At 39.6% G+C, this 20,274-nt stretch overlaps 1 protein-coding gene across 2 annotated transcripts; it reads right to left on the bottom strand.

Moving 5' to 3' along the window:
• Positions 1 to 1,230: 1,230 nt before the first annotated feature.
• On the bottom strand, positions 1,231 to 20,145 carry MCM5 (minichromosome maintenance complex component 5). 2 transcript variants are annotated; one of them, XM_032221017.1, is made up of 17 exons: positions 20,055 to 20,145; positions 18,618 to 18,793; positions 17,618 to 17,744; positions 17,057 to 17,185; positions 15,468 to 15,640; positions 14,467 to 14,622; positions 13,958 to 14,124; positions 12,818 to 12,989; positions 11,655 to 11,766; positions 10,134 to 10,277; positions 8,122 to 8,187; positions 7,034 to 7,210; positions 6,188 to 6,300; positions 5,440 to 5,568; positions 3,724 to 3,866; positions 2,944 to 3,071; positions 1,231 to 1,440 (listed from the first exon to the last, which is right to left on the bottom strand). In XM_032221017.1, the coding sequence occupies exons 2-17, from the start codon at positions 18,782 to 18,784 to the stop codon at positions 1,339 to 1,341; spliced, it is 2,205 nt and encodes a 734-aa protein (XP_032076908.1). In that variant the 5' UTR covers positions 18,785 to 18,793; positions 20,055 to 20,145; the 3' UTR covers positions 1,231 to 1,338. The 2 variants fall into 2 exon arrangements, with proteins under 2 accessions (XP_032076908.1, XP_032076909.1); XM_032221018.1 differs by having other exon boundaries at positions 20,059 to 20,134.
• Positions 20,146 to 20,274: the final 129 nt, after the last annotated feature.

Raw genomic sequence — 20,274 nt, 5'->3', positions numbered from 1 at the left:
AAGTATATTGTGTGTGAACTTTCCAAAACAGTGTCCAAGAGTCCAAGCTGGAAAGTTGAGCCTGCTTGAATGAAAGAGATACTTGGTACGTACTCCAGAGATTCTGAAGTACTCTTACACTGGCTTTGAACAGTTATAATAAGTATAACGCTAAACTGTAAGCCAAAATTTACAAGTTGTAGCAGCTGGGTGTGTTCGTTCAAAAATGTGGCTTTGTAGAGTGTCTCATTCAAGAGTGAAATGGATATTTCCTAACTGCAAATCTTCCTAAGGGGTTTTGGACAGAAATAGCTTGCATCAATTGAGAGAAAACTGTTGGTGCAAACAATTTCAAGCCTTCAAATAGTTGGGTACACTGTCTTTGCACTAGTTTATTTTATTTTTAGAATGCAGTGCTGCTGCTTTAGTTATTTCATTGTTAAATATTAGCAAACATAAAATGTTTATGCAATTTCTCCAATGAAGTATTTATTGCTTTATGCACTCTTGTGGAAAGTATGATTTAGCATGTAATAAAATCAAATTAAAATGAACCTGGCTGGGTTTTTTGGGTCATAACTAAAGGAGGGGCATTTCCACTATACGGTGGGATTGCACTTCAAAAGGTCAAAGGAAGAAAAAAATACAACTATACTCTTGAGGAAAGATTATTAACTAACATATTCAAAGAAAGAATGATGGTGGAAGTAATTTCTTTCGGTGACAGATCTTTCTACATATTTGTTTCCTGGTCTCCTCCACTCTTGCTCAGCTAACTTCTATTGAAGTATCGCCACCTAAGCACAAAAGTCAGGTTGTGTAAACATGCCTTGGAACTCTAACTTCTCAAGGGAGAGATCTTATTTTTCCGTATGCTCTTTGTTTTTCCTGGTTATCTATCGTTGACCTCAGTGGCAGTCACAAGAGATCACAATATAATTTTACTACACCAAGCAATGAGGCTTCCATTGGAGGGAGCAGTTAGCAGAAACACATTAGAGGATATTAGCTCAGTACTGCTTAACAGCTTTATCTTACCTCACACCCTTAATAAAACACTTGCTATTTGTTGCAGACATGTTACTTATTAAGTTTTAGTGTGGATAAAAAAAGGTTTTAATATTGTAACAAAATATCAAGGTGACACTTTAACAGGGAAATTGCAACAAACAAAAGCAAGAGCTATTATTACGCTGTCTCCATTTTGAACTTCCTGAATAGGGGAATACTCCAGATTATTGTTCTTTGGACTGAAAGATGTGTTGCAGTTGTTAGAGGTTAAGAAAACAGTAGTAAAAATTTAGTTCCAATTACACAGAGAATGAATCTATTTTAACATTCCAGGAGATGTACAGTATTTTACTTGATGCGATAAAGGACTTTGCGTTGCATGCGATGCTGGATCTCACCACGACGCATCATAAGCTGCAGCACCTTGTAGATGGCGTGTTCAGGATATTTCTGAGAGGGAGAGAAAAGGGGAAAAGGCATTTTGTGAAAACTAACACACCTAAATGTAACAATGACAACCTGAAGGAGAATGATGGACAAATTATGGTGCTAAATTGGAGAAGCAAATAAGACAGCTTCATTGTCACCTTCATTTTGAGTTAAGCACAGTAGATTTGTTTATTAGGGGATTTTCTAGGTACATCTCAACTTCTACCCTTATGCTGGTCATTAAGCGGACCATCACGTGACGACCCAATTTTAATTTTTTGTGGCAGTCATTAAACAATTGTCTACAGTGGGTGTTTTCTGATGGAAAGTGGAAGTAAATGCTGGTTTCCAGCAAAAAACATAAATCATGATCATATGATTGTGGGATGCCGCAACCAGTCATAAATGTGGGCTTGTTTGCCAAGGACCCAAATGCCATCATTTGACTGCAGTGGGGAGAGGGTCCAGCTGTCCGAAGTTTAAATCTGGGTCATAAATACCCTTTTTGCCGGCGGGGGGTAGTGGTAGTGGTGGGGTCTGTCATAACTTCAAATTGCTTCTAAGGAACCAGTTACAAATTGCCTCTAAGGAAAGACTAACTGTATCTTTCCCAACATGGAAGTACATCTTCTATGCTAAGGGAGACCTATTTCTCCTTCTATGGTATTAAATCAGCTGTTGATTTAATACCATATATTTAGGAAGTGAAAATTCTGTGCACTCCACCTGTAGCCCTGATCCCTTTGCATCCTCCTTCCAAATGTGTGGAAGTCCACTTCTCACAATCTTTGGGCAAAGGACAGGAAAAGCTGTTCTAGAACAGTGATGAATAAACATTATGGTGGGCTGAAGCATACTTCCTTCTACTAAAACTACTGTATTTTTTGTACTAAGACGCACTTCCCCCCCAAAAAAGTGGGTGAATACCGCCGATCAGCTGTTCTAGGTGGGGGGGATCACCTAGATGGTGAATGGTGGTGACAGGCGGCAGCAGCGATCCCTGCTGCCTAGAACAGCTGATCAGCAGTATTCCAGGAGGCCGATCCAACTGCCAATCAGCTGCTCAGCAGCAAAGGCTCCAGTGTTTCCCAGCGGCGGTAGCAGCTCAGCTTAGTTGACTGGTGGTGGGCGCAAAGGAGCAGAGCCCTGACAAGCCACTTGCTGGGGCTGCGATGACCTGCTGAAACTGACCAAGCTGTTTGGCGCAAGGACGTAAGCCAGAATAATATCGGATGGATGCTGTGAGGCAGATCCCCCCCCCCCCCGCTGTTTTCCTCCTCTAAAGCTAATGGGTGTCTTATGGTCCGGTGCGTCTTATAGTGCAAAAAAAAAGGGTAATTAGGTCTGCACATCTTGCAACATGGTCAGACAGCCAATGCCACACGTTCTAGGGGTTTTTGTATCTTCTTGATAAACTGCACATAAACTTTCTCATTCGTGTTACTTTCACGTACTGTAAGTACAGGTGATTTGTCAACAGGTAATAGAGCACTTCCAACTGCCCCCCCCTCTCAGGTAACTTACTTGCTTCACAAAATCCTGGATGATGCTGTGCTCAGATACTTGGGAGCCAATGGCAAAGCGACGCTTGAGCTGCTTCTCAATGCGAGACAGCATCTCTTGGTCTTCCTGAGTAGTGAAGCCTTCTACTCCTGCAGAGAGGGCATATTGCAATTAACACGAGACACAAATTTCTTTATAGAAATAAATTGTTCAAATCTTTGATATATGATCTAGTCAAAATTTATAATAGTACATTTTGTATCAGCATGAGTTGTTCTGTTCGATTTCAACAGTTTAAATAAACTGGAATTTAATACAATTGAAGTGGAAGGTTCATACCATTTATTTTTTGTCTCCTAAGAGTTCCTTTATTAAATTCAATCAGATATAATTATATGTTCAGCATGTTAAGTGTCTCTAAGCTATTTCATATATATTACTGCAGACTTTTTCCTTACAGCAATGCTTAAGGTAAAGAAAATATTGCAGATGGAGATGACAGCAAAGAAATTAAATTTATTTACATCATTACACACTGCCTCAATTGTATTCAGGCTCTTAGCCGCTAACAAAAAAATCACAGCAGAAGGAAGATTTGAGGCAAATATTCCATATCTCATTCTCCTATATACTCCAAAGTTGAATTCGTAATCTTAATTTTTCAAACTCCAGCTAGCCTGAATGCTGAGAAAAAAAATAAGCAATCTACCATTACATTTGAGAGCCAGATTATCAACAGATGTAATCTCTGGTCAATCCCTTGTACTGCACAAGCCTAAGCATTTCCTTAGTGAAACTCACCTGAGAGGTTGCCTGACAAAGCCGCATCAAGTGTAGACACCTGGAAGAGCCGCAGGGCTTCTTCAATGTCTGCCTCAGTAGCAAAAGGTTGGAGCTTCATCTTACTCAGGGATTCTGCTATTCGCACAATGGCCTCCAGCTGCCTGCATGGAATGAATGAAAAAGCTCCATTAAAATAATATAAAAGAAATGGAAGAAATAACCACGAGAAGTCTTTAAAAACATAAAAAAAGAGGGTGAAGCATTAAATCAATAGAAATATTAACTGGAAATTAAATTTGGACAAGGATCATTTCAGCATGTCTATTCAAACTCAAGTTCTTTCCCTAGTCTTTTTTTTCATCTCAGGAAATAATCCCAACTTCCTGAATCAAGGCAAACACCTTCTATTTAATCTGGATTTTATATGCACTTCTATTAACAAGACATCAGTGCAATGCAGGTCTCAAAAGTGCTGAAACAAGAAGATATATAGTTTTTGGAAAAATATTACAACTCATAATGTAAGTTCAAATGCTCATTGTATTCAAATTTCCAGTGGTATTATGTGAATCCAGACATTGCAGGATACATCAGATAGGAAAACCTCAAGTTCATAAAAGTTTATGCCTTTTAATAACATTTGTTAGTCTGAAAAGTTGCACCCAGACTTTCTGATTTATGTGTATCTAGCAGGGTGCACAAAATGGCAAAAATGTTTTGAACCTGGAACAAACTGTTGTATTCTTATGGTTCTGCATTATCTGCTGTGATTGCAGATGAAACAGAATTGAAATGAGTACAGCAAGGCTATTATGTGCATCCCCATCTTCTCCTCTCAGCAGATTTTAATGTGACCTATCTCCACTAATCTATTCACCTCAATATCCCCAATGCAAAATTCTAATGTAATATATAGTCCATCATGCTTCCCCTCCATCTTTCTAGTATCTTTCCATCATCCTCCCAGCTGCCAACATTCTTCACTTCCTCTGCTCTCCAAATACCAAAACCACTCCTGTACAGATCAAAACACTCCTAGTGTCAGGCCTGCAGTCATATTCCTTTTAGGATCTTTGGCCTGCCACACACTCTCTCTCTCTCTTTACTATGCTGTTTCATTAGTAGGGAATTGAGCAGGGGGATAGTAAGGAGTAGAATGTGTTGTTGTTAAAATAAAACATTCCTTTCTAGAAGCCCAAGGTCATTCTTTATCTCCGCACCTCTGCACCTGACTGGAACTAGATGGGTGGAAATGCCAGCGTGGCAGAGGAAGATTGGATCATGTGATGGACTTGTGGGTGTAGGGACAGGATCATGAACTTTCAACTGGGTGGAAACCCAGGAAGCTTTCATATTCGGGTTTCCACAGTTTATACCAACATGTCTCTGATTAAATTGGAACTTCGATGAAAGCAATGCCTTGAATTCTGATTGACATTTAGTTTATTATCTTGGCAGGCCAATTTCCCCCTCTATCCCTAGACATGCAGGTTTCAGTTCAGTCATTGGCCAAACCAGCTTTTTGTGCATGGGACAGTTTGTGCATAGAAGACTTTGCACATCCTTATGTATGCTTACCGGCTAAACAACTGTCCTGAAAAATAACATGAACCTTCTTGCTGAATGACACGAAAGAATCAGAAACTGTACAGAGGGACTTTTCTGTACAGTATCTGTACTAAATAGCCATCATTTAGTTCCTCACCTGAAACCCAGATCAATATTTTCCCTTACCTTACTGTAATGGGAATGTTGGAGCGATGGTCGCTTTCTCTTTCATGTTCGCGGGCACCACTGCGCATAAGGATATAGCGGTTCTTCAATTTCTCTGCAGCTTCTGCAGAGAGGCGAGGACCACATTTCCTATGGGAACAAATAAAAATCTTAGCACACGCACACAGACAAATACGCACTGTACAGACACACCACATAAATACGAGAACATTTCGTCTCACCAAATTTTTAATTCTTATGGCACAGTCACAAACCAAATTTGTTAACGCTAGCAAGTCATAATGTAGGTCAGGATGTTGTGTGAATACATTCACTGTAGCTTATTAAACAAACCACTGTTAGAGCACCTTAATATAATATATGAACTTAGTCTCCAGGCTGCTCAATTTATGAAATCAAAATGGATGTTCTAAAGTGATTTCCTAATGATATGCCTTTTCCTCTAGCATCTTCTGGAAGCTTATAGCATCATGAAACTTATTAAGAATAGTTTAGTGGGCTTCTCTCCTAAATTCCTTAATGTGGAACACTACATTAGAGGCACTTGAGAGATGGCATTTTGCAGCTGAAATGTCACAATGGCCCTCAAGTCAGAGTGAAGGAAATGTTGATTTTGCTTCAGCACTGAGCTGAAGACCTTTTGAATCTCTAGAACCAAAGTGAAGCCTAGCTTTTATTAATCTGAAGCATGCTTGAAAGGTTTCCACCACTCTTTCCATGTAATCATTGCTATAGTCATTTTACTCACGCTCTGCAGTAGGCAATCAGCTTCTTCAATTTATGAAGCTCAATCTCACCCTCAACTGCCTGTGTCTGGGTTAAGGCACTTACATGTAGTGACATCACATGCTTGGCCAGGGTCTAGGGAACAACAAATAACAAATTAATCAGAAGGAAAAAAAAATCCACTTAAACTTCCTTCTGCGCTTACTATTAGTGCAATGGTTTTATCACTTTGGCATGCTAACTTTTTTGAAGCTTGCAAGAGATCTGCCATTATCATTCCTTTAAAAAGCACTGACTGCTCTTTTTACAGTAATAAAGGGTTATTATACCTTATTCCACCCTTTATATAATCTTTGAAGAGTAATTTAGGGTATGTTTATACAACAAAGAGAATCACAAGCTAGGCAATCAAACTTTATTGGACTCATTCATATGTAGTTAGGAACTATATCATGTGAACATAGAAAAATTGATTAAATGGATTACGTTTATGCTAATCTTGAATAAGCATAATATGAAAGCACAGTCTATAAATATTTTAGAATTTATAAACAGTTTTACAACACTTTCCAGGGCAGATAACATTTGAATACAATAGGATCTAAATTTGCAAAATATTTTCTACCTTCTGAATGCTAGCTTTGTTTTATAAGGAAGTGTAAAATATTGGCTAAATTTTCTAGAATGGTTAGAGTATAGAATTGCACTCGTTATCTAACCCTTCTTTTGGAAGTATATTGTTATATAAAAGAAATAGAATATAGGCTTTCACAAAATCAAGCCTTTGTGCCATTGTTTGCACAGTTCAAAGAAAAAAGAGTTTCCCACACACCCTCCCACGTTGTACTGGGCTATTCGAACAACCCACCATGTCTCTTTCCTCATTGTGCTCATCTTTGACTATGAAGATCATATCAAATCGGGACAGAATGGTGGGCATGAAGTCTATGTTTTCGTCTCCTTTAGTTTCATCCCAGCGTCCAAACACGGAGTTTGCAGCCGCTAACACAGAGCAGCGTGAATTTAGAGTAGTGGTGATACCAGCCTATATGATTGCACAAAGGAAAAACCTGTATTAACCAGCATGCAGTACAGTCAAAATGATGGGACTTATGCAGATTCCTACAGTACTGGGTTTAGAAAACTGAAAGTTAAAGTAAGACGCAATCAATTTACTCATCATTTTCTATAAAAAATATGTAATAGTTTATAACCAATGGCCCACAGCGAGGCACTCTATTCAAAAGCTGAACCTATTTAATTATTGTCAGTGTTAGGGACCAAATGGGAACCTTAAGCCTCTGTAAAACGTTAAAAATACTCACTTCCTACTTTAAACTTTACAACACAAGAAAGAATAAACATTTTTTTTCTCTGCCCACTGTTGCAATTGCATAATGCTCACTGTAGTCCTGAACATGATTAACAAATGAAGCATTTTTAGCACCAAAAATGCTGTTTAGTCCTGATAAGGAAGAACAAACGCAATCTTATTTGATATTTTAAGGCTGACTTGAACAGCCCCCAGCCTATTTGTTAAATAAAGCCTTTGGACACATTGGCTTCTCTTCTAACCCTTATCTTTTCTGATAAACAACTTTTCATCTTCAGTTCCTTCGAGTTATTTCTCACTGGTAAAGTTTTACAGTTATTTTCAGGTAAGATCAACTGAGAATCTAATTGCTCTGCAATGGATTTCCAGAAGCTTGTATGAATGCATAAAAGGCTTCAGGCAAGTAAGTCAGAGGAATGGTCCATTTCATGCTTTGGAGTTACCTACTTGTTACTGTGCATTCCCCCACCCCCTTTGCAATTTATCCAGAGTCAATGTCATCCTTGGTCAGAAATAAATAGTTCCTGGTTTAAAGCCATACTCATTTGTAAATGAACAAAAGAAAATGCACTGGAAAAAAAATAACTGTGAGGATTTCTCAGAAGCTGGTATGGTAAGTTCACCTTGGCAATGGAGATGGTCTGCTGCTCCATAGCTTCATGGATGGCCACTCTATCATCTTCACGCATCTTTTTCAAAGAAGAGGGGAAAACTACAGGTCAAATTTCCATATATATAGAAGAAAATAATACCATTTTGTTAAAAGTTTCAAAATAACATTCAAAGCAATAGTCAATAGTATGTTTTTTATGAAAGTTGGTATTCACAGTAAAGTTGGTAGCTCACTTTCAGCACAAATTAAATGAATACATTTTTGAGGTTAAGCTGGTTTGGGATTTCTTGAATTACAGGAGTTTTACTATTCTCCATTTTTTTAAAAAAAAAATGAATGCATATGTTTATATAAAGCTGGCTTCTTAATATAATGTAAACTTACCATGCACAGTCCTAGACTGATCACCATAATTTTGAGCTCAAATACAATCATACGTCATAGTGATTGTTAAATGGGTCACCATGTAACTACATCTGATTTTATGACCATTTTTCAGCAGTTGTTAAAGCAAACATCATGGTCATTAACAAACCTATTATACAGAGTGAACACTTTTTGTTGAAAACCAAAGTAAATGCCAGAAACTCGCATAAAATGTGGCCATAGGATGTTCCAAATGCCTGGAAATGTGAGTCAACTGCTGAGCACCATGGGTGTGCAGGTGTACATGACTGTTGGTACTTCAAAACTGGGTTATAAATAGCATTGGTGAAGTCCATTGTAACTTTGAACTTGTTAGGAATATAATCTAATGGTTGGGTTGGCAATATATAAATCATGTAACAATGTTGTACCTGTTTCTTTAAATCATGCTGTAAAATGTGATTGGTTGCTGTTTCCTCAATCGGCCATAAGAGGGAGCCAGAATGACTGTTAGCTCTCTGTTTAGATGCTGGGCTGATCTGATCTAAGTGTTTTGGAAGCTGGCTGTTAGAAAGTGCCGTGAGCTATTGTAAGTTTTGCAACTGCTAGCAAACTTTGAGTACTGAACTGATTATATGATACTGGACTATGTTATTTGGATTATCCCTTAAATGAAAGACATTGATGACTGACTGTCTTATCCGTGTATGACTTGGAGTGTTTGATGACTCTGATACCTCTATTTCCATGAAAGTAAAAGCCTATTTAAACTGCAGTGTCTCTGTATGCTGGTTTGTGTGTTCTCCAACACAACTCTCACAACGCTTCTCTGAACGCATTCGCTCTCCCAACAGAGAGCTTACCTAACAGAACTGTTGCTAAGTGACTGTCCCAAGGTACTTTTTTTCCCCAAGAGACAACTGGACTTTGTGGTTTTTCTTTGAAGATGTTTCACTTTTCATCCAAGAAGTTCTTCGGCTCCAATTGGATAAGCTAAAAGTCTTCAAAGAAAAATAAAGAAGCCCAGATGTCACTTGAGGAAAAAAAAAAAGAACCTTTGCGACAACCATGACCTGGTGTTCTGACTTAGGCTTCCCCTAAACCACTAAGCTGACTCCTTGTCCCAACAAAAAGTCCCTTTTTATTAAGTTACCATGAATTCTTCTCATTCATATCCAGCAAAGTCTTTTGAGGGAGAATTTACAGTCACAGACCTTATCTGGCTTGGAGAGCTGCCAGGCTGATATCTTCAAAATTTGGCAAGGAGTCTCGGAGAGTCATGAACCAATTAAGCAAAGAGAATTGTCTCTTGCAAACTCCCCTCCACTTTCACTCCTCTTTTATTCCCTATGAGAGGGGCCATTCACCGTCCACATGTGGTCTTACTCCCAAGTCGACCCTGGTTCCTTAGCTGTTCCATTCATCTGGCAACTCTGTGCATGCGCACAGGGAACAGGCTCCAGCTGTTTGTCTGCTGGCAGGCGACAACACTTGGATGACTGAGAATCTCCAGAAGACATTTGCTAAGTGACTGATTGATAAGCAAGAACCAACTGTATTCCAATCTTAAAGCCCCATCAAAACACATACACACAGCTCACACACATTTCTTGGCAGTATTAAAAGAGACGTTTTTGCTAATCCTTCCATCTGTACCTTGTCAAACTCGTCAATGCAAACCACTCCTCCATCAGCCAAGACCATGGCTCCACCTTCTACAAAGAAGCTCCGTGTAGCTGCGTCTTTGATCACTGAGGCAGTCAGACCAGCTGCACTGCTGCCTTTCCCTGAAGTATAGACCTGAAAAGGGGGTAGGAGGAGACCATGTAATGCTACTCAAGTATTCTACAGGCCAGAACTTCTGCTTGACAGCGAAAGGAGAAAAAAGCTGCTAATTCTGAAATGATTTCCCATTTAAATTGCTCCATTAATGTGGAATGTGCCTTTCTATAACTTAAATTTATATTATGAAACATAATTCAGACCTTGACTTTCTTCTAAGGGACAAATTGTAGACTTGTAGATTCAAGCTGCTTTTATGTATAACTCAAGTTGATAAGCATAACTAATACACTGTGTCATACTTTCCCCACAATAACCCTATGAGGAGGGCTGGGCTGAGAGTGATAGACCCCAAATCACCCAGCCAATTTTCAGACCTAACAGAAGACTGGAACTGAGTCTCCTGGTTTCTTGGTCAGTCACTTTTAACACTACATCAAACTAGCTCACTATGTAACATCCATGTCTTCACTTTTACCATTTAAGGCACTACAATTACAAAGGCCTGGAGCTTCCATATTAGCCAAATAGAAATTCTTGACTTAAAACATAAAATTTACCGTATTTTTCAGTATATAAGATGCACTTTACCCCCCCCCCCCAAGGGTGGAAATCTGGGTGCGTCTTATACACTGAATACAGCATTTTTGGCCTACTGAAACCCCGCCTCCTTTGCAAAAATGGACATGCAGAGGGTTTGTGAGGCTTGCAAAGTGTTCCTGGGAGCTGGGGAGGGCAAAAATGAGCAAAAATATGGCTGCACTCCCCAGGAGCACTTTGCAAGCTTCCTAAAGCCTCTGCACACCCTTTTGTTTGCCTTGTTCCCCCCCACCCCCAGCAGCTCTCTACAAGCCTCCCAAAGCTCTGCATGCCCCCCCCCCCTTTTGTGTGCAAAAAACGAGGTATGCAGAGGGTTTGGGAAGCCTGCGGAGTGCAAAAACTTTTTTAAAAAAAATTACCTCTTCAAAATCATGGTGCATCTTATACTCTGGTGCGTCTTATAGTCCGAAAAAAAAACAGTATTAAGGATTCTACCTTCAACTCTTCATTCCTCTTGTATTTAACATACATTATTATTAGTCTTTGATCACTCAGCTATAAGTAACTCAGTCAGGATTGTTATCAATCTTAGAAAGGCACCATGCAATCAGCAGTTTTTCCCAAGTTTATCTTTTCATCCCGCACATCATACCACCCAATTTTTCATGGACAAGTCAATAAGTAGACTTCTGAAATAAAACAAACTCTAATATCGGCATTATTTAGAGTTTATGCGACAAAATCAGAAAACAAGATGATTGAGCTTTTAAATTTGTGGAATGACGAAGTATAATTTTAATAATTAAAATGATGTGTCTATGGATCAGGTACATAACTGCCCTACAAGTTACTTACTCCTATGGGTGAACATCTTTCTACAAACTTTAAGAGCTGAGACTTGGCAGTTCCGGGGTCTCCCATCATGAGCAAATTAATATCCCCTCTACGTGTTAACCCATCTGGAAGTCTGTAAATTGAGAGAAAGAGATCAGAGACTGAATATGAACTGTTTGTTAGAAAGCCCCTCCCTATGAAATTAAAATATCACTGAAGTGACTAGGAAACAGCTGGGGTAATTGCTTGGAGCTTTGCAAACAGGCATTCTGCACCCCTTATTAACATTTCATTAATCCGCAAATATCAGACAAGCCTCATCATGAATTGAACCTGCTGAGATTTTTCTAGCAGAACTTCTCCTAACTGATTCCAACCAGGTATACTTTCTTCCAGCACTCTACAAGTCATAACAGCAGAGGTAAGAGAAGCAGGGGATTAACTTCAGAAACATCTAGGTCACAGAATTACCTATCTATTAGGGAATAATGTTTATCATTCTATCCAACAAGCTTTCATTGTCTAGCTCAGTGATTCTCAAAGGATGGTCTGGGAACTCCAGGAAGTGCAGAGACCCTTCATGTAGTTTGCAAAGCCAAATCAAATTTCAAAATTGTTCTGTTTAAATTTCTAATGCAGTAAATAGTGATTGTTATAACCCATAGAAACCAAAGTTAGTTTTGAAAAATTAGTTTTAAGAAGGTTAAGGAACCCTGAGACCAAAATCTTAGAGAAACGGTAGTTAAAAACATAAACAAAAATTCTGGTGCTCATCCAATCATGCTGATGCACCTTTCTCTGAAAGACTGTTTTGGGTCCATTTGCCAAAAATAATCACTCAAATTTGCTATTTTGAGATATTTTTCCCTTTAGAGGTTGCCTAAGAGTAGTTATTAAGAACATCAAAGCCCAAAGGGAATTGGAAATGGAGCAGAGGTAGAAATACTTTTTCCCTTCCATTCTAGCTCAATAAAAGAAAAAAAAAACATGTAAACAGACAGCTGCTCTTTCCTTTTCATGTACTGCTGAGTAAACAGCACTATTTTCTTTCCCATTAATAGTTATGATAAAAGTAAGGAAAATCTTAAGTATATGAAAAGGCTGCTTCACAGTAAGATAAAACAAGCACGAGCCTGTATGACTTCCTTTCTTAATGATACCCCTTTACCTCTCTTGCCAATTACCTCTTTCGAGAGCCTCCAAAAAGCATGCATGCAATTGCCTTCTTGATATCATTACTACCATAGATGGAAGGAGCAATGCTTTTGGCAATCATATCATAAATATTGGGCATGGAAGCCAAATGCCGAAACTCCTCCTCTTCCTGAGGTGTCACGGAGCCAGTGACAGTGCGCCCTAGAGAAAAACAGACAAATATTGAAAGGTTAGGGGAAATTCTCTCATCACTATCATAAGCACACAAACTAGTTTGCAGGGTTGTTCTTGTGGCCCACCAATGGACAGCGGAGCTGGCAACAGATTCGGACAGTGAGGAGGGCCAGTCTTGGACTCCGGGGAAGGCTGTGATGAGTGCTCTGCATCGGAGGTAGAAATGGGGCCAAGGTCGTCTGAAGTTATCAGCTGCCTCAGTGAGGCATACAAACAGCTGGAGCCTGTTCCTAATGTGCGCATGCGCAGAGTTGCCAGATGAAGGGAACAGCTAAGAAACAAGGGTCGACTTGGGAATAAAGCCACAGGTGGATGGTGAACGGCCCCTCCCATAGGGAATAAGAGAGGAGCGAAAGGGGAGGGGTGTTTGCAGTAGACAATTAGTTCATTCCTGCATTCTTGCCAAGTACTGCGGCGTCTGAAAGATATCGGCCTGGCCACTCTCCAAGCGTGATAAAGGTTGGTAATTGTGAACTATCTTGAAAGAATGTGGTCTTGGTCTTTGCTGGAGAAGAATTCACTGTAAATTAAATAAAAAGGGTTTTATCGAGACTAGGATTTGGCTTCGTGCTGCTAGGGAAGCCTAGGTCAGAATGGTTCTGATATAATTCTAACCAAAAAAAACAAACTTATGTAATACCTTATCAATAATACTAATAAAGTACTGTTGACATTAGATATTACTATTTTGAGAAATGCCACCAATCATTTGTATTAAAAAGTCTTTAAGTCCCCAGATTAATATTGGTTTCAATATGATATGGAATACATTAGAAAGGCAGAATAGATAAGAGTCAGAGTCCGTAATTCTCAGGTCAAAACAACACAAGTTCTCTTTTGACCAGCATGTTCCTTAGTCAAATGAAAAGGAGTGCAAAAAAGTATGGCATGACTCAAAATCTCCTAAGTCCCAGGCTTCCAAATTAAAGCTTCACCTGAGCCTTCGGTGTCTACTTGGATTCCCACCACACGGATGTAGGAGCTCCGGATGCCAACTCCAGCATTGTTCCGGCTCTTGATCTTTGTGAGGCCTGCTTTTTTGATTGAGTAAACGCCTATGATGGTAGCTCTGTTCCCAGGGACAACTTTGTCACACAGATATCTGGAAAATTAAGAGCAATGAAGGAAGAAAAAGCAATTTAAAATGGAACAAAAAGGGTAACTCTCGAACGCTGTCTATGATTATTGCTAATAGCAGGTGCCTTGAGGACCACATAACGTGCATAAGTGCCACTAACAACTGTATTTATGCCCACATATATTTTTAGCTAATTCAGTTTTTCATTTCCATGTATTGAAACAACCAAATTCTATCTTAAGCATGAGCATGAACGGTCACACCAGCATCTAAAGGTTTTAACAACAACATATTGGGTTTTTCTACTCGATTGAGTCTCTTGTTGCACCACAAGTCCTTTCCTGCTGAAGAATCCAGAGGCATCACCTGTCACAATAGAGCTGCATGTGCCGAGGCAACTCTCCATGAGGAACAGCATCAGGAGACTCTTGAAGCTTCAACGTCTGGAAATCCACACATTTACACTTGTCTGGAACAATGAAATATGGATCCAAAGGACATTTTGCTAGGTTAGTCTGTTCCCTGAAGTGAAAAGAAAACAGTGCAGGTAAAATGGAAAAAGTTTTACTATTTTATAATGTCTGTCGCAATCATTCTCTTCAGTGTTACAAATTTTGGAAATACCAATACTATGGGTATCTAATTTGTCAAATGGTTATCTAAAATAAACTTTAAATCTGTGTATCTTAGATGCAAATGGAACACACAGTCACTAAACTTTAACCCAAATTCCTGCAGTTGTATTAAGATTTGGCTAATTAAACAATACCAGGCACTTCACTGCCAGTGCTGTAGTGTTCAATCTCATATTTCATCACTACACTGCATTAAGACGAAGAAAGTTGCTTCCTTGTTCTTAATTTTCTTTTGCATATCATCTTGTTTGGCAATTCAGAGTTCAATTTTTTTAATGAACTCAGTTTAGGTATTAGATACATTTTAATCTTTCCGGAGTACAGAAAAACATTGTTTTTAACTGATCTGTGCAGACTTCAAATCAAATTACAGGTTTTATCCAAGAATTTTTTTTCCCTCAAAGCTCTGTATAATCTTAACCAAGCAAGCACCTTCTAAACGTTTTTGCACTAGAACTCTCCCAAACCTTTACTAAGTTGTTTGTGGCTAATAGGAATTAATCTAAATATCTGAATGGCATGGAAACAAATATAACAAAGGCTATAATCTTAGGCAAATTATTTGAGAATAATTCCAATGAAGCTTAATAGGGCATGCTATTGAGAAAGTACATATAAGAATCCTTGGTAAACAAGTGCAAAGCAATGTAATCACATGTGTCATAATTATCTGTGTCTTACTCAAAATAAATTTCACTAAGATATGAGAGGAAATGCAACCCATTCCCTTACGTGCTGCACTTCCGAGGGAGAGCATATCCTTCCAGGCCTGGACGTAAGGCTATGTTTGGTATTATATTCCGGCAAGTGCGGCATTGGATAGTGATCTTGGTTGCTTTGGCTCTCACAGGAGTTGCAGCAATAATGATTCCTGGGATCTTCACCAAATGTGACATCTGTTCAGACTTCAAAACAAAGGAGGAGAAATGACAACCGTCATGACATACACACACACAGAGCATTCAAAGATCCAGAAATCCAAATCTCTTTTGCACAGTCACTACAAGATGTTCATAATATAATATTCCAATTTGTAGGAGATACAAAAATACAGAATGAGGCACATAAAAACATGTTACACATATATTATTTATTGCAACCCAAGAACATAGGGCTCTTAGGATCTACATTTAAATGAACTTCAGAGTGAAATGTTCCTTTGAATCTGCTTTCTGAAGCCACAAGTCCCCTTTGTTTCCTACTGTAAAATGTCTGCAATGCTTTGCATTTCACTATGGTTTCATCTGCAGTCACCTCCTCCAACATCTGGAATAGCCAGAAGATTCTATGTGTGCATAAAGGCCTCTTCCATAATGTCCAATTAATTACTTTGACGTGTTCTGATTTTTTCAAAGGATTGAGAGGCACCTGGAGGCAATTAAATTGCCCTCACAAGAAATATGTGTTCGTACTTTATTGTAATTAATAGCTAGGTACAACAAAAAAATATTATTTTTGTGGTACAAAGCATCTGATGAGAGGAAAGTTGGCGTTGAACTAGTTTTTAAGATTTTTATTCTACTTTTAAAAGAAATTCAAGGCAGCATTCTCAATACTCCTTCCTTCTCTCTTTTCACACAGCTCTGTGAGATGGATTGGGTTGAGAAAATGACTGGTCTAAAGCCATCCAGCTGGTTTTTATGTCTAAAGCTGGACTAGAACTCAGACTTCTGGTTTATAGGACAGCATCTTAACCACTATATCAAACTGTCTCTCCACAAAAATAAAGGGTAGTTTTGATATAACCTTTCTTTAAAATGTAAATGGATTACAGGTACAAAGATTCCTTAAGGCAGCCATCAATATAAATAAAGTTTAAACAATAAACTGGAAAGACAAATCATTGTATCTTATTGGCAAAATTAAGCTAATAGATATTTTTATTACAATTCTACAGCAATGCTGGCAAATGCAGAGGGAACCTTCATTAATTTGACAAGACTATAGCTCCAACCTCAATTTAAAATAACCTATTTTAAATTGAGCTTCTTGCAACTTTTCTTAGAAACAGAATTGAAATGGTTTGCCATTTGGTTCTTCCAGGGTTTTCTTAATCTCTCAAACTAAACTACAAACAGGGGTTTCGGCAGGGTGTAGTAAAAAAATTAAAGATGGCGGTCTTAAGAGAAATGCACATAAAAATTGGGTTTTTGATTTCATTATATCTATGTGGGTGCCATTTTTATTTCTGATTTACCACACCCTGTGGATATTCTTGGCTGCAGTTTCCTGGGACCTTTCTATTCAAACACTAAGCCGGTCTGATCCTGTTTAGCTTTATGAAATCAGCCATAGCTCATAAGGCTGAGGGTCTAACTCACCTTGAGATTTCGGATGTTGGATGGATTTGCATCTGATCTGAGCATAACTTGAATATCCTGAAGAGTCTCTTCTCCTGCTGGCCGAGGACGTGTTACTTCATCAGCTACCTCTTTTGCAGCTTCTTCCAGCTAAGAAAGAAATGAAATTGCTTAAAATATAGGAAGAAAGGCATTTGCCCTTTCTTAAAGAAGAAGAATGCCCAATTGGATAGAAATAGCTGAAAAGCACTCTAATCATAGAACATTAAGTTTTAGTTAGAAAAGTAACAATTGGAGTAAGAAGAATAAGAAATAGCTAGTTAATAATAATGTTGAATACTTATACATAAAAAAGGTAGAAAGGGGATAGTTCAGTAACATAACGGTCTTTACAGGCAGAAAGCCTCAGGGATAGTAGTCCACATTTCTAACTGAGCAATAAAAGATTCCAGTTTGAAACCCAGAAGAGTTGCTGTCATCGATATTAAGCTAGATGGACCAGCAGTCTGAATCTCTACAGGGCATCGTTCCATAATCTAACTGCAACCTCCCACATATTTCTCCCATGCTGTATATAGGTACCAGCTGAAGATGCTCCACAGGCTGCTTGTATATGTAGTTTGCCAGATCTTCATCAAAGCTTGCCAAATCTTCCATCTCCACCTCAATCCAATATTGTCCAACATTATAATGACGTTTGAGCTCATCTCTTTCAGTATAGTGGGAGAAAAAAAAGAGACTGATGAATATATTTATTGGAATAGCGTTCACAACTATGTACAAAGCTACAGAACTCTAGGGTCGTGATGGTGAATCTATGGCACGCCTGCCACAGGTGGTACGTGGAGCCATATTTGCTGGCACAGCAGCCCTCAGCTCCGCCCCACATGCGCATACCGGCCAGCTGCTTTTCGGCCTTCCAAAGGGCCAGGGGAGCCTGTTTTCGCCCTCACCAGACTTCAGGAAAGTCTCCAAACTTCTGTTTGGCCCGTTGGGCCATTTTTCACCCTCCCCAGGCTCCGGAGGCTTTCTTGAAGCCTGGGGAGAGCAAAAAAACAGCCCAACAGGCAAACCAAAAGTTCATTCCCGAACATCTGGTTAGCCTATTGTGCCTGTTTTTTGCCCTCCCCAGGTTCCGGAGGCTTTCCTAAAGCCTAGGGAGGGCTAAAACAGCGTCCCCCTGCTCCCTGAAGGAGGCCGTTTTCGCACTCCCCAGGCTTCAAGAAAGGCTCTGGAGCCTGGGAAGGGCGAAAATCCCCCCCACACACACACACACAGGGAGTTGTGCGCACATGTGCAGGTGGGTGGGCACGCACGTGCAATAGCATGCACACAGACACACTTTTGGCAGACCTTTAGAAAAAGGTTAGCCATCACTGCTCTAGGGCAAGTTATCTTATTTTCTTATTTGCCGGCACAGCAGCCCTCAGCTCCACTGTACACGTGCGCGCGCCAGCCAGCTGATTTTCAACCTTCCGGAGGGCTTATTTTCTCATTTTATTATACTTACCAACACTTCAAAGGTATTTCAATTTAAAATGCTATAAACAGCTGTTTAAGTTTTCCAAAAGAGAAAGGGCACCTGTATTTGAAAGAGAAGCCGGTCCGGTCTGTTCCAATGCGATACTGCCTCAAAAATTCTTTGAAGCGTTTCTGCAGCTGGGACTTTCGAACTTGCCCTTCATCTGCGACAGGGTCTCCACCAAAGCTATCACTATAGAAAATGCCAGGGTCATCAAAACCAGACATGCTGATTCTCTGGAGTGGGAAAAAGGAGAATGGAGCTGAAAGATACTAATAAGATACATTACAAATATAGAGTTCATAACTTAAGTCCAGAGCAGCTGGAAGTTGGCAATATTTAATTTAATAAGTACAATTAAGCTAGAGATCCAATTTAAAATATCAGGAAAAAAACTTCTGAGCATGTGCAAAATGTATACCCTTCAGGTTTTATAGAAGACAGAATCTTTTGCATCATTTCCCCCTTTCTCTCTGGCAGAGGTGGGTTATGATTTTCTGTTTCAAAGCAATAACTCCCAATAATAATTAGAGCCACATGAAGATGAGACACCTTGCAGATGGATGGATAGGCAGGCAATGTAATTCAGCAACAGGATGAGAGCTTCAAGTTCCCTATAACTGATAACAGGAGATCTGTGAAAAATATAAAGCCTATCATCTCATTTCCGGGACATTCCATGAACTATGGAGGATACCTATTATTAGTAACCATCACTATCCCGTTCCAAGTGTTGTCTCATGATCTAGTCCTGCCCCTGAAATCCTCTATCCTTCCACACAGTCCTGCGTTTCACATCCATATATTGTAATTCCTCTCAACTTGCCTTTTAAGAGGCCACTGGTTACACCTTCAAGATCATCTCAACGGCCCAGAACCATCCCACCCAACTTGCTTTTTCTGCAGGCAGGAATTGTCCTTTAACAGATTAACAGAGTTGGAAGGGATTGTAGAGGTCATCTAGTCCACCCCCCCATTCAAGCAGGAGTCCCTATACCATTTCTGACAAATGGTAGTCCAATGTCTTCTTGAAAGTCTCAAGTGATGAAGGCCCCACAACTTCCAAAATGCAAAGCTGTTCCATTTGTTGATTGTTCTCACTGTCAGAAAGTTCCTCCTTATTTCTAGGTTGAATCTCTCCTTGGTTAGTTTCCATCCGTTATTCCTTGTCTGGCAATCGGGTGCTTTGGAAAAAATAGCCTGACCCCCCTCCTCTCTATGGCAGCCCTTAAAATATTAAAGGGCACATTATAACCAGCCAACTTTGATTCAATCGACCCAGCCATCTGTGATACTTCTACAAGTTACCATCATAGTTGGGAAAGGATGGGAGTTGTGCAAAAGTTGACTTTGGGATATACAAGAAATGCTTGGAGAAACATTGTTTCAGAAATGACGGTTCGCTAATGAACATCGCTTCTCCTGAACTCTGGTTAAGCAGCAGCCCAAGATCGACCCAAAGGCATACAAGCAGCCCCTGCCCCCAGCGCCCCTCACCTGCCTCTGCAGCTGTAGAGAGAGAGAAACCCCTCGCAGAACGATTTGGTCGCTCGCTAGAACTCTGGGAGGCGTTTTCGCGGCAAAAAGGAATAAAAAAAAATTCTTCTGGATTCGCCGGCAGTTACGCGCTGCGCTTTGCGCGCTGTCATTGGCTCAAGGGCAGCAGGACGTGTGACGATTGGCTGAAAACGCTGTCCTTTAAAGCTCCCTCTCTAAG

This window comes from Thamnophis elegans, chromosome 7 (genome assembly GCF_009769535.1).
Source record: "Thamnophis elegans isolate rThaEle1 chromosome 7, rThaEle1.pri, whole genome shotgun sequence".
In the NCBI taxonomy this organism is placed as follows: Eukaryota; Metazoa; Chordata; class Lepidosauria; order Squamata; family Colubridae; genus Thamnophis; species Thamnophis elegans.
This window is presented reverse-complemented; position numbering and strand designations above follow the sequence as displayed.

Bases quoted from the DNA above. Each gene is read 5' to 3' on its own strand.
- MCM5 (XM_032221017.1), bottom strand. From the start codon at position 18,784: ATGTCTGGTTTTGATGACCCTGGCATTTTCTATAGTGATAGCTTTGGT. The intron at 11,767-12,817 runs GTAATTGGCAAG...CTCAATTTACAG, and splicing joins TTTGGAGGCTCTCGAAAGAG to ACTTCCAGATGGGTTAACAC. The intron at 10,278-11,654 runs GTAAGTAACTTG...CCCCCTTTTCAG, and splicing joins AAAGATGTTCACCCATAGGA to GTCTATACTTCAGGGAAAGG.